The sequence below is a fragment of the Lagopus muta genome, chromosome Z (genome assembly GCF_023343835.1).
Source record: "Lagopus muta isolate bLagMut1 chromosome Z, bLagMut1 primary, whole genome shotgun sequence".
NCBI lineage: Eukaryota > Metazoa > Chordata > Aves > Galliformes > Phasianidae > Lagopus > Lagopus muta.
Window position 1 is genome coordinate 37,943,458 of NC_064472.1, and position 16,876 is coordinate 37,960,333.

General features: G+C 35.7%; 1 protein-coding gene across 4 annotated transcripts in view; it reads left to right on the top strand.

Moving 5' to 3' along the window:
• VPS13A (vacuolar protein sorting 13 homolog A) overlaps positions 1 to 16,078 on the top strand; it is a 98,611-nt gene extending 82,533 nt beyond the window's left edge. For 2 of the 4 annotated variants that reach the window (XM_048931078.1, XM_048931077.1), the window contains 4 exons: positions 8,805 to 8,890; positions 9,554 to 9,677; positions 10,460 to 10,534; positions 13,139 to 16,078. In XM_048931078.1, coding sequence (XP_048787035.1) covers positions 8,805 to 8,890; positions 9,554 to 9,677; positions 10,460 to 10,534; positions 13,139 to 13,189 — 336 coding nt within the window. In that variant the 3' untranslated portion in view covers positions 13,190 to 16,078. The other 2 variants (XM_048931080.1, XM_048931079.1) reach the window with 1 other exon arrangement.
• The last annotated feature ends 798 nt before the right edge of the window (positions 16,079 to 16,876 follow it).

The window sequence follows — 16,876 nt, forward strand, 5'->3', positions numbered from 1 at the left end:
ATTTATTTTTAATAATATAATTTATATCTAATATATAAATAGATTTTTTCAATACATTTATTTTTAAATAACTGAAGGATTCTCACTGTGCAAATTTTGGTGCAGTCGTACAAGAATAATCTCTAGGGAGATTTAGATAAGAATTGAGTTGACTTCAGGGCTTTTTAGATTTTGAGAAGTAACTGAAAGCAGCGTGTAAAAGCAATACCTTAAGTATAGTGTAGCTGGAAGCTACCACTAATGAACAGTGTAAGGTTGTTAATGTTCCTCTTCTTTCTGTCAAGAGAAGGGACTTCAAAAAACATCTGATTTTCTGTTTAAAAGTTTATCATTAAAACAAATGCTAACAGGCTAACAGATTCAGCTCTAACACAGAAATATTTGTAAAGACATCTCATTATTTTTACTTTTTCTTAATCTTTTTTACATGTTAGCATTTGGTTTTTCCTTTTTTAAGGAACTTTCAAGAAATTCTGCAATGTCATATGTAATGCCAGTTTTTCTCTGTTGTATTCTCGAGTACCTTAGTACTACCTTTATTACCCATCTTATAAGTGCTTAACTAATAAGCTCATCAAATTTTGTGATGGCAGCCACCATTGAAATTAACTAAAATTTAAAAATTTCAGTGTTTCATGTTATAATTTACTACTGACGATTTTGTGGCATAGAATATGTATTCAATCCTTTATCCTATTTCTCTTCAACCAGGATTTTTGATTCTTAACATTTTTTTATTCGAGAGATGTGCCTCTTTCCTGCATGAGACCGTGTTACAAACCACCCTGTATGCAACATTTTCGATAGCATAATATCTTGTTATGAGGAAAAAAGAGTAGTAACCCCATCCCTTTTATTTATTTTTTGCATATAGATCTGCATTGGTAGTGCACTTAATGTGCAGTACTTTTTCAACATAATATCATGTTAGATCCGAATAAAACTCCTTTTAGTGATTGTAAATGCTGACCGAAATGAATAGAATATATGAGGCAATTCAACATGCTTGTACTTTGCCATTTACTGTCACTTCAGAATTACTGTCTTATTATTTTGCTTAAATTAAAAAAAAATTCCAGCCAAACAAATCAATCTAAACTAATACTGCTTTCTTCTTCTCTTGTCATGCTTTCAGAAAAGACAGGCCTACAGGGAATGGACTAAGACTCACAATAGCAGTGATGATGATGATGACAGTTAGGATAATATGTACTGTAATAGATACAAGTGGCCTTTGTCTTATTCTTTTGATCATTCAGTATTAAATGTTGTTGCTACAATTCCCACTGAGCAATCAGGGTTGACTGATACTAACTTCCTTCTAAAACTGTGAGGGGGAAAGAAAAAAAGTGGGGGGACAGGAGGAAACTTAAATAAAGTGTATGATGATGAGTGCTACGCAAATTGCATATATAAATATATATTAAAAAATCTATGTCTAGAAATTTTTATTGTTATATATAACCAGATATTAGGTGAAAATCATGCTGAAAGTTATAATTATGTGGTAATATCACTACTTAGCTTTTATTTCCACGTGTTTCTACAATATGTATTTAATATTTTTGTGTTCTTATTTACAACTTGGTAGAGGATCATAAATATGCTTAGTAATACTTCATTGAGTTGTACAGTCAGTATTGTATAGTCAGTATTATAATACTGTTTGGTTAAAATTCTATTTATTTCATATTTCAAAACTATTTTGTCTGCTTTCCTTCTGAACAATAAACACATCTAAACTATTCTAAAACGGATTCATCTGCTCTGTTCCAGCATCACAGTTTATGTTTCCGGAAACTAGATTATGACTAAACAGTAGCCACAAAAGTATTTAAAAACAAAATGCATCTACTTTGAAAGTGACATTTAACTTATGCTTTTATACTTCTATTCATCATCTGTTTTACCATAACTCTTAAGTGCTTAAGTTATGTGTCATGTGGAATCCTGAGATGTATGAAATATAAAGGTTTGATTAGTTGTTTTAAACTGTAACCTTAAGTGATTTGGTTATAAATTTAATGTCTATGTTCCTTTCATAGCAACACTAATAAAAAGTGAAAACCCCTATGTAAAATCAGTGATAGCTTCAGAAAATGCCTGTATTTTATAAGGCTTTGTGCATAAAAGCATAAATAAGAAGAAAGTAGATGCTTTTGAATATTATTTAGCTAGATAGAAGAGCACTAAATAAGAACACCGAACAACTTTGCATTGTAAAATTTAAAGAACAGCATTACTTGTTTCTCTAGAATTGTTTTATTTTGAATTCACTGGAAGGCTTGTCCTTTGTTTTGGTTTTTTTTTTTCTTTTTTTTTGTATGTGATTTGTTCATTTGTTCAAAATTATATTTTTGTGTTGAATTTTAAAGGTGCCTTGCAAAAGATATTTCTGTAACTGTAATTACCATAACAAGAAAGAACTCTTCAGCTAAATCTGAAGAATTAAAACTGCTCTCAAGCAAAAGAACTTCTATGATGATTTCAAATTTATTCAATGTTGTCTTGTGTTTCACTGTCGTCTTTCAGTTGTCAAAATTCTGAGGAAAGAATTATTAAAACCTTTTAAGTGTGTTTATTCTGTCTCTGTGCCTTTAAAGGCTGCTGATTCTTGTGCAGTGGGCCAAGAAACACATTTACCTGTAATCTCCTTGATCCAAGGAGGCAAAACTCTACTTGAGAGCTTTTTTTATTTTAAGCTACTGATGCTTAAGATCACTATTTATATTGTATATCTATTTGGTTGTAATAGTAGCATCACAAAGTTATGAAGAAATAGATTAAAGACTGTGTTACTGACTGAAACACTGTCGGAAAGTTTGGGAATTTTTTAGGTATCAGTGGATATCAGAAATATAAATGCTTGAAGAATGTTGGAAATTATCTTCAGTCTTGAAAAAAACCATGTCATGGCAAAAAGTTGAGGACATTTCTAGGCTCAAATTTCTGGAATGGTTACTGATGCCTTTTAGTAACTTTACTGGAGTTCAGTAACTTAAATACATTATCTAAAGTTTCCTTCTTCCTTCTCAGATTTTTAGAGCTCTTTCTTCTTATATCCTGTAAAATTATGTCTTCATTAGTGATCTGTCTAACAAAATAGCACATGTCAGTTTTATAACAAAACATTTTTCTGCATTTCAGAACACCATAAAATTAACATTTCTGACAGAAGAAACATCCCTCCCAAAAAAGAACTTGGTTTTTAGAGATTATGCACTTCCCATCTCAAGTTGACCATTTTAGCTTTTCTAAATACAGACTACTACAAATAAATCATTACAGAATGTGAAAATTAAACTTAGTGTGAATTGCAAAATTTAGAATGCTACTCAAAAAACAAACAAACAAACAAAAAAAACTAGTAAATCATGATTATATACTTTTAATTATTTTGTTTCCTTCATAGAGTTTAGTTGTATTTTTGAAATAACTACAAAAACTTTATTTAAATGAAAGCAAGTGTTTTGTGGAAGTTTTTTTCTGTCTTAAGCAATGTGTGTATACACATACATATATATATATATTATATACATATATATATATAGGGAAAATACATAACACAGCAAACGGTATCACTTATTATATTAGAATTACATTTCCCTCTGTTCTGAACTCATGTCCTTGGGTGGGGGTGGAGTATTTGCACATTTCTCCTTTCTTGGAGATTTCCAAGAGCCACCTGGCCCTGTTTGAGCAGGAGGATTTGGACCGACCACAGCCAGTTTGTAATTCTGTGAATCTGAATTCCAGTACTGTTATTGAAGACTCCAAACACATCTTAGCATTCAAAGCCCAATCTGCCAAAAAAGAACAGTCAAGGGGTAGAAGAAAGCGTCATACTCCTTTATTCTCTTTCCGTCATGTCCATTGGCCTTAAGTTTGCATCAAATAAAAATTTCCATTTCCTCTAGTAGATTGGTACCCTAAAACTGAGATTTTATTTCTTAAACTTATAGGCAGAAATACTTCCCGAGGTTGAAAATAACTTATTTTTTCCCTGCATTGTCCTGAACCTTCCCAGGCATCTGCCATCATGCAATCCCATAGTTGAGTAAGACCTGTCATTTACTTCCTTTCTAGGAAAACCTTTTAATCTAAAGAGAAACTTTACCCACCTGTGCATACAAAGCTTAAATATAATCATGTAATCATTACCCATCCCTAGTCAGATGAGTTATACTTAAATATAAGTATATACTTACAAGCTGCTTGAGACTGAAGCTAATACTAGTTCTTTACAAATAACATGGAAGCTTGTGTGGCTTATGCTTCAATCACAAGCTAAAATAAAACTATGTGTACGCTTCATATACATATATATATATATATATATATGCATATATATATATATGCAGTACATACGGCGGAAATTGAAGTGTCCTAAGCGAAGTATATACAACCTTGTTGGCTGTCAGAAAACGCAGAGAACTGCAGTCCTTTTCCCTGATTACCAGGTGAACCATTCAAGTGCTTCAGATGCTACATACTGAAGGACTTGGGTTGTGTTGGCAGAAAGCATGAAAAACATTTGGATGCAGTCATCAAAGTGAACTCATAGATTGGTATGGTTTCTCTGCTCAGTGCATGAAAAGAAATCTCCTGGTCACTTTTTGATTAGAATGCTAAGATATTCTGTTTACACAGACAAATTAAATTTCTGTTGTGAAGGAAACATTCCTAAAAGAAAGATACTGTCCTGATTTGTTGTATCCTGCCTTAGGGGAAAATGTTAACCTTGACCAAAGATTTCTTGTAAGAGAAGCACACTGAGCTCTGGGTTAATGCTCAGCATGCCTCAGTGGAATCTTAAAGTTCACAGGTAATAGATCTTGTACAGAAGCCTCAGCTTTGTTGCTTGTTTTTCAGTAGAGAGGCATTGTAGACAGCAGACAGCTGGAATGAGAAGATAATAGATTAATTTTAATTCTCATTAATAAAGGATGTGGAGAGAATTCTGCACACAGAGAAATGAATGCTTTTATTCTGTGTTGTCTCGGTTAACAACTTTTCTCCTTTCTTCAGACAATTAAGCTAAATCTAACAAATAACCTAAGTGCTGCTTAGAACTAATGTATCTATGGGGAATATTGGATATATAGTCATATCAAGGTAGCATTCTGAAAATGGTAATTCTGCAACTTCTGAAGAAGCCAGTTTATGACGAGCTGAAAGATGAAGTTGACATTGAAGTCTCTAGCAAAAATACAACCAAGCTTTTTTCTCTACTCAAGTGTTTTGTGTAGAATTATTTGTATCTTTATATTCTTGTGTAGTTCACAAGATGCTATGTTTTGGATTTGTGATCAAAAGTGTTGATGTTTTAGTTCTTCCTGACCTGTACTTGCAGTGTCAAAGAAAGTCTTTGACAAAGTCTTATCGATTTCTCATGTTGTCCCACCATGAAATACACAAGAGGCTGTGAGGGAATGCAGCCAAGACAGCTGACCCAAACTGATCAAAAAGAGACTGCACAACATCATACACTGTGCTCAGGAATGAAAGCTGGGAGAAAAAAGGGAAAGGGAATGGGGTATTAAGGCAACTGCCCTCCCTCTCCCTGGGATTCCTGTTGCCTTCTCTGGAATTGTGGCTGGACTCGGTACAGTGAGGGACTGGCAATCTAAAAACCTAGTAAAAAATAAAGTTGATCTGAACATCAGTAGGATTGGGTAACATATGCATAACTACTTTTTAAGTAGAAAGGCTTTACAAACTTTTTACAAACTTTGTTCAGTTGAGCAGTTCAAAAATGATGTCAGACATTGCAACTTTTTTTCTCACATACTGCTACTACGTTTTGCAGAGCTATAATAGAAGTGTCATAGATTTTAAATCTTGTTCCCCTGCTTACTTTTTTCTTTTTTCTTCTCATTTCTAACATAATTGAAGGCCTCTGTGCTTCTTTTCCAGTGAATTAAAGGCATGTACTGTGGTTTAGAGTCTTTCTGAACTCAGAGATGCCACTTGTAGACACTGGGCATATTTGCATTCCCCTGCACAGATGATCAAATTTACTACTTACTAGTTTATTGCAGAGATATCTAATTATCTGAATTGCAGGTAAGAATAATTTTCTAAAGAGTGCATTTATGCTTTTATTGCTGTGCATTTTACAGCTGTTCGAGTGCCTTTTTTCAACTGTTTCATTTAATTTCAAAGTGGACTCATGAATCAGAACATTCATAGTATTCAGTATTTCTTAAACTGAAGCATGGAAGTTTTGTTTTAAAAATCAGGTTTTGATTCTTATAGTAGTGCAACTGATATTGAACAGGGATTAACCAATGTTTTGTAGTTTTGCATCATCAAACAGTTGGTACGAGATAATTAATAGCTAGGTACAGTGAAATTAAAATTCATTTATACATTTTTAGAGAGATAAATTTTATACCCTTGTATGCTTCAGTTCTATCAGCTATTTGGCAGGCAGAGCATAGTACTGCTTTTTCTGTGAGAATTATCAGCAGTAGATTGGTCTATCCTTCTATAGTATATTTCATGATGGATGGGTGCACATCTAATATGAAAAGAGATCTGCAAAAAAAGAAAAAAGGTAGAAAATGAACTACCCTAAGTAACCAACCATGGGCATTGGTATAGATGCATATTTTGTAGTTGCACAACACTTGTCCTGTGTTAATTTCCCAGTTAACATCTCCTGTCTACAAAACTATGGAACATAGATATTGTGAATTTATGGTCTTTGACTTACAGCTAACAATAAGTAGTAGTTTAATCTCAGTTCAGCTATCTAAATAGCTTTGTGCACCACATGCTAACAATATTTCAGCGCTGAGAGTCACTGCTTTGTGAATTTTAGTAGTTTCTATGGAATTTTTGGGACGTATGTATAATGACCTTGTAGGATTTCAACCTCTGTGATGCTTAAGAACTGCATTTACATAAATCGTAATTCTCAGTACATTATCAGTAAACTGAATGAGTTACAGTGGAGCAACATGACTTGTCAAAAATTGCCTAGCAAGGTAGTGAGAAGTCAAAAAGAGGTAACTTGGTTCTCATTAGTCCAAGTCAGGACTTATTCCAATGCTACATGAAAATTAAGGAAGTCCTGTTTTGATGCGAGAGAAAGACTGGAGATCCTCTTCATCATGATGAGACTAAATTTCTAAATGCTTCTCCTCTGTAACTGCTGTTAGTAGAAGAGAGATACTGATCAAGAGACCAGCAAGAGAACTTGCTGGCCAACATTCAGAATACGTGCTGCGACTGTTACAAGTTTAAATGCCACTGCCTCAGTTCAATTATCCTTTCTCTTTCTGCATTGCTGGAATAACATAGGAACTGCCTTGTGAGACAATTTTTTAATTACTTAGTGGTCCAAGCTTCTACATCATATAAGATGCAGGAAAAAACTTGAATCCTTTGGTGACAAAACTAGGCATACATAGCCTCACTAAAGAGTTTTCAAACATCTTTCTAGAAGAGAAAAAATAAAATATAAATTTCGCATTTACTAAGCTCTTAATTCTACATTTATTATGCCATTCATTTTTATGTATTTTCCCTGACCTTGATGCTAACACTAATGAACTTGCGCAGTGACTAAAAAAGGGAGGCACAAAATCATGATCAATAGTCATGATTTTGCAGCCCAGCATGCATGGGGATAGGAAAATAATCTCAATTTTGATTCGCTGTTCATGTTCATTCTGGAAAGATCTATTTTGGGAACCTGTTATTCAAATGTTCTTGTATTTCAGTAATGAAAGATTCGGCATCTTTGAGGGAAGGCATCATTTTTAGAAAACTAGGCAAGTGGAGTTATCTGTGTTGTCAGATTTCCAGTCTTAGTGTAGCCTTAGTTAAGTGCCTTTAATATTTGTCATTGGTAAAGAATAATCGTTAAGTGTTCTGGCATTTTAACTATTGTGACAGCTAACCTATGTTTTCAGCGTGCTTACAGTTGGCTGTTTATTAAATTATACTTGTTTATACTGATCTATTTTTACATCCAATATAACATATGGAAAGCAGACGAGCAGTTGAGGATGTTCTTTCTCTCAGACAAGATGCACTGATCTTAATGTGATCAATAACCTGATCAGTACTTGCCTGGAAAGTCAGAACTCTTTTGTTTGCCAAGTTCTGTTAAAATGGCAGTCTCTGTTTAAAAAAACAAAACCCAAGCCACTAATCTGCTGTCACTGTGTTGTAAATTTGTTGCCTAGTAAGGAATATTCAGCTACAATATTCACAGCCATTGTGGGGTTATTTTGTTCATTTATTTGTTTTTTAAATTAAGCAAGTTCAGGGGGAAATGAAAGAATAGATGGAAGTGATAAGTGTTACCTCAAATGCATATTTGGGTTTCATTGTATGTGTGGCAAGTAGGATTTTGTAGAGTCAAGTATGGATTGAGCCCAGGGTTAATGACTCCAATGTTTTGGAGTTCAGTCCTCACAAAAATCAAAAAATGAGTCTCCTTAGGTATATCTTAACTATACCTACCTTCCTCTTGCGTTGTCTTTGAATTGTATGAGCGATAGTTTGGAGTGCTAACAATATGTAACAATAACACTGTTCCTTGCCACTTCTTGCTAGGATTGATTTCTGTTTGCATATTTGCATTTCTAAGGACCAAATAATTCTGCATAGTGTAATTCTTAGCTGTCACAGATCCGTGAGCCATATTCCGAGTAATAAATGAAGCCTTTTACTTAAAAGTATGTGGTAATGCTGTTACAGCTTATTCTTCTGGGACATAATACATTTTAAAAATAATAAACACATCAGTTTATACTTGCATACTCACGCTATAAAATTTTGTCTCTTAGAAAATTGAAAATGGAAGATTTGCAAAACTCAGATATATTGCACATGCTATGGTCAACAGTACAGATCTGTTAATGGTGACAAAGAGGTAAGCAGTTTTGACTGTGAGTAAGAAGTAAACCTCTATCATCAAAAATGTGCATGTCCTAATAATTCTTAATCAGTAACATTGCTTTGACATGGGTCATTACGTATATGGATAGAGTACTGGGGAAGGCATGCTTAGTGTGCTTTTTGTTAATCACTTTCACAGCAGCACTGGTCAGCATGAGAGTATGTTATTTGAGTGTCATGATAACCTTCCTATTTAAGGAGACTAAAAGACTGTTGGTTTTGTGATTTCTGTAGCTCAGCAAGATTGATAATAAATCTGATAAGGCTGTGGTCAGTGGAATTAATCTAAGAGATTCTCTTAGATGTTGGCATAATGAAGGAAAATCTAGGAACAGAGGGTCAGCAATGTATGTTTAATGGTTAAGCATCAAGTATCCTTCATAAATTAAGTCTGTAACTTTTTGCAGAAATACAGCTAGAAATATTGTTTTGCTTTTGCTGTGAAACTCATTTAAGAGAGAGCATTCAAAATTCAGACTTTCAGAAACAATCCTGCGTAGTTGTCACATCTGATTAGACATGACATGTTTCAGAACAAATATAGGATGCCTCTAGATTTAGAGTTAACTTGATAACTCCAGATATTTTTCATGTTCATTTTTAATGAATGAGTTTCTTTTTTTTTTTTTTTCCCTAGTGGCGTCTTATTTGTGACAAAAGGGACATTTGGACAGTTGACATGTGAGTGGCAATACACTTATGATGAATTTACAAAAGAACCATTCATTGTTGATGGCAGGAGATTACGCATTGAAGCAAAGGTATGTTAACCTGATTGCGTTTTGTTTCCTTTTAGTGCTTATTTGTAAAACTGAATTCCTGATCTCTCGCCAAGTTGAGGTGTACTTAGACAAAGGTGTCTCAACGTGGTGTTGGCAACCCTTACATTACGATTTTCAGGCTATTTTTAAGCAAAATGCTGACTTGGTGTTTGCAGCTGAAATTGTTCCTTGAGTCTCAGGTGTATTCTAGATAACATATGCCAGTCTGTCTAACATTTCCAAATTTCATACTTTTCTTTGAAACAAGCAAAACCCTTATTTCCCTGGTAAACCTTTGGTGGCTCCATGACATAGAGAAGTTTGTTACCTCTGGACAGTTCCTATCTACTATGTCTTTATGCAGAAAATTAAATTTTTAGGGTGTGTGCATAAGATGTGACACACTCAGATTCGTATAAGAGGCACATGGTACTGTCTGAACCATATCTGCCTTAGTGTTAAATAACTGGTGAGGAGTTCTTACCTATTTTCATTGAATCACACAATTGCTTAATTGGAAGGGACCTCAAAAATGATCCAGCCTCCCAATTAGATCAGACTGCCCAGGGCTGCGTCCAGCCTGGTCTTGAACACCTCAGGAGGTGAGGCATGCAGCAATTCTCAGGTCATCTTGTTCCAGCACCTCATTGCCTTCTATGTGAAAACCTTCCCGCTGACTTGTAATCTATTTTCTCTCTTTTAATTTAAAACCATTCTTTCTTGTCCTACTGATTTTGAAGAAAACAATTGATCATTCCTTTTTTTTTTTTTTCTTTTTAAAGGAACGAGTAAAGTCTGTGTTCCATGCCAAAGAATTTGGAAAAATTATTAACTTTAGAAGCCCAGAAGATGCTAAGGTAAAATCAAAATATGGTCACAGTCATCCCTTATTACATTTGGCTTAGAAAGTGCAAGGACTGTTCTCTAACTTGAGTGTTGACAAGAAAAGAACGTGTTCCTTGTTACACTGACAAAATCATTTGTAAAATACGAATAATCTCCCTGTTATCTCTGATGAACATGAGTTCAATTACTTGATTGTTTGCTTGGTAGATGCAGAAACAAAGTCTCTGGGAATGGAGGTAAGAGGTATGCGATTGCTTCTTTTTGCTTGCGAGTGAACCAAAGTTTTTCAGTACAAACAAGAGTGCTCCAGAATGCGCAGGGAATTCTTTAGTCTACTCAACACAAATTACACGAAATGGCTTTCTGTTTCCACACAGCTTGTACAGATTAGCCGTATGCAATAGCCTATTCAGTACTGAATATCAGAAATACTTGATCCAAACACTAAAGTTTTCTATACTGAAATCTTAGGAATTACTACTGTCTACCAGGCAGCTGATTTAACAGTATTGCCAACAAAAGTAAACAATCAAGAATATGAACTAAAACAATAAGTTTTGATAGAGTATTATTGGCGAACTCCCCCAAGACTAATGAGCAAGAATCCTTGTTGAAAATAAAGGAGTTTACTTGATACATCATGTTATTAATGGACACGTTCTACAAGATCTCTTCATTTTGTGATTGTTAACTTTCCCTGCAGAAGAGTGGTTCAGGTCTGCTACCAGACCTCCATAGTAGCAGGTTTGCTCAAGTTCTCTTATTTCTGTCAGAGTGAATTGTTATTTTCACAAGCAATAAATTAATTTTGCATCTGTATACACCAGTGGGATATGGATATGAAGCATATTGTGAAAGTTCCATCTTCTCAACAAGTTGAAGTTGCCTTTGTTTTCACAATGGTAGCTTACAACCACATTTGAGTCATATCATTTGGCCCCTTCCTCAAAAAGCATCCCAAATACTGTCAAGATCCCAGAGGAGCCCACACTGAACTGAGACCAGGAATCTGTGTGGGAGGGGAGTCCCAACTGTGCCTCAGCTATGCCAGGAAGAATACCAAAAAGTTAAACTTGTGCATCATGTGTATTGTAAGTCTTAAGCAAGGAGCTTAAGGAACAAGAAGCTGAAAAAGCTGAGCGTACTTTAAAAAAAAAAAAGGCTTGCCCTTTTTAGGAATGCCCATGTACTTCATGAAAGCAACAGGACTGCAAGTATGACTTGGTATGAATAGTGGTTCTATCATAGTGAAGGAATGCTTAACAGATTCATCAAAAATTATTGCAGTATTGCGGGATAACTTACAGAAAGAAAAAAAGGTCTTTGAGAGTTGTTTCTGTGCCATTGAGCCTATAGTCACTTCTACAAATGCTACACTTATGCTTGATAAATAGAGAAGAAATTGAGGCAAGCCTTTTAGTAATGGTAAAAATGAAACTGGTGTCTTTTTCAGTAATGGGTATGAGATCGAGTGCACCCTCAGTAAATTCGCAGATGACACCAAATTGGCTGGAAGTGTGGATCTGCCTGGGGGTAGCGAGGCCCTACAGAGGGATCTGGACAGGCTGGAGAGCTGGGCTGGAGCCAATGGGATGAGGTTCAACAAGGCCAAATGCCGGGTCCTGCACTTTGGCCACAACAACCCCAGGCGACGCTACAGGCTTGGGGCGGTGTGGCTGGAGGACTGCGTAGAGGAAATGGACCTGGGGGTATTGATTGATGCTCGGCTGAATATGAGCCGACAGTGTGCCCAGGTGGCCAAGAAGGCCAATGGCATCCTGGCTTGCATCAGAAACAGTGTTGCAAGCAGGAGCAGAGAGGTGATTGTTCCCCTATATTCAGCACTGGTGAGGCCGCACCTTGAGTACTGTGTCCAGTTTTGGGCCCCTCACTGCAAGAAAGATATTGAGGCCCTGGAACGTGTTCAAAGGAGGGCAACGAAGCTGGTGAGGGGTCTGGAACACAGGCCATATGAGGAGAGGCTGAAGGAGCTGGGATTGTTCAGCCTGGAGAAGAGGAGGCTCAGGGGGGACCTCATTGCTCTCTGTAACTTCCTGAAGGGAGGTTGTAGTGAGCTGGGGGTCGGCCTCTTCTCTCGTGTCATTAGTGATAGGACCAGGGGGAACGGCTTCAAGCTACGGCAGGGGAGATTCAGGCTGGACATGAGGAAGTATTACTTTTCAGAAAGGGTGGTCAGGCACTGGAATGGACTGCCCAGGGAGGTGGTGGAGTCACCGAGCCTGGGGGTGTTCAAGGAAAGGCTGGGTGTTGTGTTGAGGGACATGGTTTAGTAGGAGCTATTGGGAATAGGTGAACGGTTGGACTGGGTGATCTTTTAGGTCTTTTCCCACCTTGGTGATTCTATGATTCTATGATCACTTCAGTGACACTGCTTCAGTGCCACCATGCCAACGTTATCTTTTTCATGTGCTAAAATCAGGATTTAGCATCTGCAACGGAAAAACGTTAAAACTCAGGAAGAGAACAGATAGTAGAGATAATAGATAGTATATACCAGGTAATAGAGGGTCTGTCATCCTAATCACATTTTCAACTGCTCCGTACGGCTTTTACCAAGGATACATTTTCATTTTTTTTTCTTTTCCTCCACACAGTGGATCCTTGCTAAATTGGAAGAAGTGAGAGAGAATCGGCCAAAATCATAATGAATGGAGAAGCACCGGACATGAAGAGAACTGAGCAGCTACCTTCTAACTCCTCTTGAACAAGAAGAACTAGTTGCATATCAGCAATATTTTGCAAATAACATGAAAAAGGACAGGGAGGTGATTGATGAAATTAATTGTCACACCAATCTACGGATATATCATAAAAAGAAAGCTACTATTAAGTTTTAAAAACCCTCAAACCTCAAGTGATGAAAAATTTTTGCCAAGTTTCAGCTTTCTTTTTTTTTTACCCCAAAAATTCCAGACTTTTTTTTTTTTTTTTCCCAAAATAAAATTTATATGAATTTGTTTTACCATGACTTTTGGCACTGAAACTGAAATCTGGACTAATTCTTATGACTCTGTTCAGAACAAATAATTTGCATTTGATTGTGAAAATCAATATTGAGTTTCTTTCTATGTTTTCTTATAACTTGAGCCTGTGCTGAAATTCAAACTTCTTTCAAAGGAAGTATTGACTTAATTATCACTGTTTTAAAGCTCAAGCCCTATGGAATCTGTTCACCAGAACTCAGTTAATCACAGGAGGGGCTACTTAGTTACCAAATACTATTTTCTTTTGTAAATGAATAGACCGGGTCACAATGAATTTTCATTACAGTATCACTTTTAGTGTAAACTTTTTTGTATCCTACTCAAGGAAATGTCGCACCTTTATCGTTATTAAGAGAAAATATAACGGTTTACAGAAACTTATAATGGGGATAATTAATATGTGTCTGCACTAGAAATATGAATTTAAGCTTGTTACTCTAAATAAAAGTCATAGCAGATCTGCAACTGAAGAAGGAAGATTTCAGGTGATAAGAGTGCTGTTGCATACCAAAAATGTTTGCTGTGGATATTGTGTGCTAAGCAAGGGACTAATAAAGTCAGATTTATATTAAATAACAAATACAGTATCTCACAGTTGCTTTTTTCAATTCTTCTTGTCCACTGGAACTTCTATTTCTTACCTAGGCAGCAGAAGTTTAATAGGTAGAGCCAGAATGTGTGCCATGCTGCTTACTTTTCAGATGTATTAGTCATAGTATTGCTGAATGAATGGTCACTGCAGTTTGTAAGAAAATACAGGGAGCAACACAGTGTTACATGAAGGCTTCCATAAGTTCCCATTTTCAAAGTCATCAAAATTAATGGCATATACAATATGTACTTCCAAAATATCCTTTCCTAACAAGTGTTTGGAATGTCTATCTGTGTGAGATTTTCTACTTCCTACACCGCTGGTGGTGCTGGAGAGATCCAGGTTGTTGCGTTATTGTAAAATCTAAAATGATGAGCATGCTGACCTGCAATTGCAGCCTTTTAGTTTACTCTGCGTCTTGACTTAGACGTTGCATAACCATGTCGTTGGTTACAAAACACATATTTTATTGTACTTTTTCCCATAATTTGTAAAGTGAATTCTGTACTATGACAATGATTGTCTTACTCCACTTGTTTGTACAAAAAAACACATACCAAGACCATTAACTCAGGTTATAATCATGCCAAAATAATAATTTGCCTTAGATAAATTTTGTCACTAGTTGACAAAACACTGTTTGGTTTTTTTTTTTTTTTTTTTTTTTTTTTGTTTGTTTGTTTTAATATGTGTTAATTGTAGGTGTGATATTTCAATTGACAGCCACATTACGATCTTTGTTCTTTGGTACTTATAGTTGCCTCTTCCTCTCATATATCCCTTATGCTTCTTTTGTATGTGACCTTTCACTTCTGATGCCTCTTGCAAGCAAGCATTTGGTACGTTCCCATCTGTTTATTCTTTAATTTACTCTAATATCTCTTCACAGAGGCTCTGTTTCAATGTTTCATCTTGTTAGCAAGGTTGTCTTTATTTTGTTCACAAACTCCTGTTGCTAAAATTGCAGCTGGTTCTTCAGGGGTATTTGAACAATTTAGTCATTAAAGTTGAAGGAGTTATCCTAGATGTGCGTGTCTGTGGTTAAGATCACGCTTCGGAAAATATAACATGTCCCCCACATTTTCAACTTTACCATAAGGTATAAATTATTTTGAGTTCTTGTGCTAACAGAAAGCTTTAAGAAGAGAATTAGAAGCCTCAAAGAGTGCTGGTACAATCAGCATCCGGAATGTATAAAATTCAATGCAGAAGCCTTCCACACCTCCCTCCTTCTCTCAGCACGTTATGATAATTTGGTTTTCTACAGCACAATTTTTCTACTCTGTTAATTTTATCTCTTTCCTTTGTTTTTTTCCTTATGCTTTCTCCATACAGTCAGGAGTGAATTTTGCCATTTTTTAGTAGACTTCAATTTCTCTTTGTAAACCAATTTGGGAAGTGGAGAAAGGTACTCAGTTATGTTACTGTGTAGTTTACTGGGTTGCTTTTTGCAGATTATTTGAGATGACTCTGGTGTGTCTCATACATATTACAAAATGTCCTTTTTTCCAGTAAGAATGTAGTACAGATGTATTAATTTTTAATGAACACTTATGTGCAAACATACACGAGAATCTCAACAAAAATAAAAATATAGGCGTTTAAGTTTGTCCACTGTAGTGCATAAAAGAATCCCATGGCCTTTAATGAAGAGTCATTTCTATTCCACATAAATGTTACTCAAACTTAGTTCCTTTCAAAATGTCATTTAGATTGTCAGAAGTATTTTGTTACTGGTTAAATTGCCTATCTGGAAGGAGTGACCAAATTGAGAATCAAAGATGGTGACAAACAGTGCAGGTGACTGGGTTATGCAGTATTCTAAAATCAACAGTTTAATAAATGCTTGCATCTCCTTTGTTCAGCTGCATGCATTTTCCAGAGCATGACTTCTTTTTGGTTTCTGCCCTCTGTCCTGCCTTCCTGCTGCCCCGACCCCGTCTCTTCTCCACCTTCAATAAAGCAAACTGAATTTTGAGTGGAATGTGATTATTGCATTTCTTTTATTCCTTATACAACGCAGTAATACTTTTGTGGTTTTGGGGGGTTGGTTGGTTGTTTGTTTCTTACAAGTGATGCTGTTACTCAGAATCTGGTGAGTAGAAATTGACAAGTCAAATTCCACCTCTGACAAGACAGCAGAATGAACTTCTGTTGTAGCAATCTCAACGAAAGCAGAATAGAGATGATAGTCTTCACCTTTGGTAGGATGGGTTTAAGTATTACATTAATATTACTTTTAATTATTTTAATAAATCCATGCAAAATGGCCTGTGCAGCTCAGCGGTGGGAAAATGCAATGTTGGAAAAGCAGATAGTGCAAGTTACTTTGTTGATTTGAAGGCATGTAAGGACTGGATTATCCCAAGGCAGTCGTGTGGGTGATCCACCAGTCTCTACAGCAGTGAACGTTCACAACGTTTATTACATACCTTACTGTTGAAACCCTTCTTCCCTTAACAAGATGGGAAATTCCATTGGGTAACTAACTCCGAGACACAAATCTGTCAGTCTTTAACAACGAATGGTACGCTACTACAATTATTAGACAACTCAACAGAAATGCAAGGCTATGTAAAAATCAGAATAAATAATCTTCTGTAATGCTTCTTAGAACATGCTGTGGGTTTTGGCATTATTAAAAACACCAAGATACGCTCCCAAAAAGTGCAGTAGGTTTACCCTTACTCTACTCTTTCAACCACATTGCTTAGAACAGCAATTTTAAAATATCTTGCTCCTTAAAATAATACTGA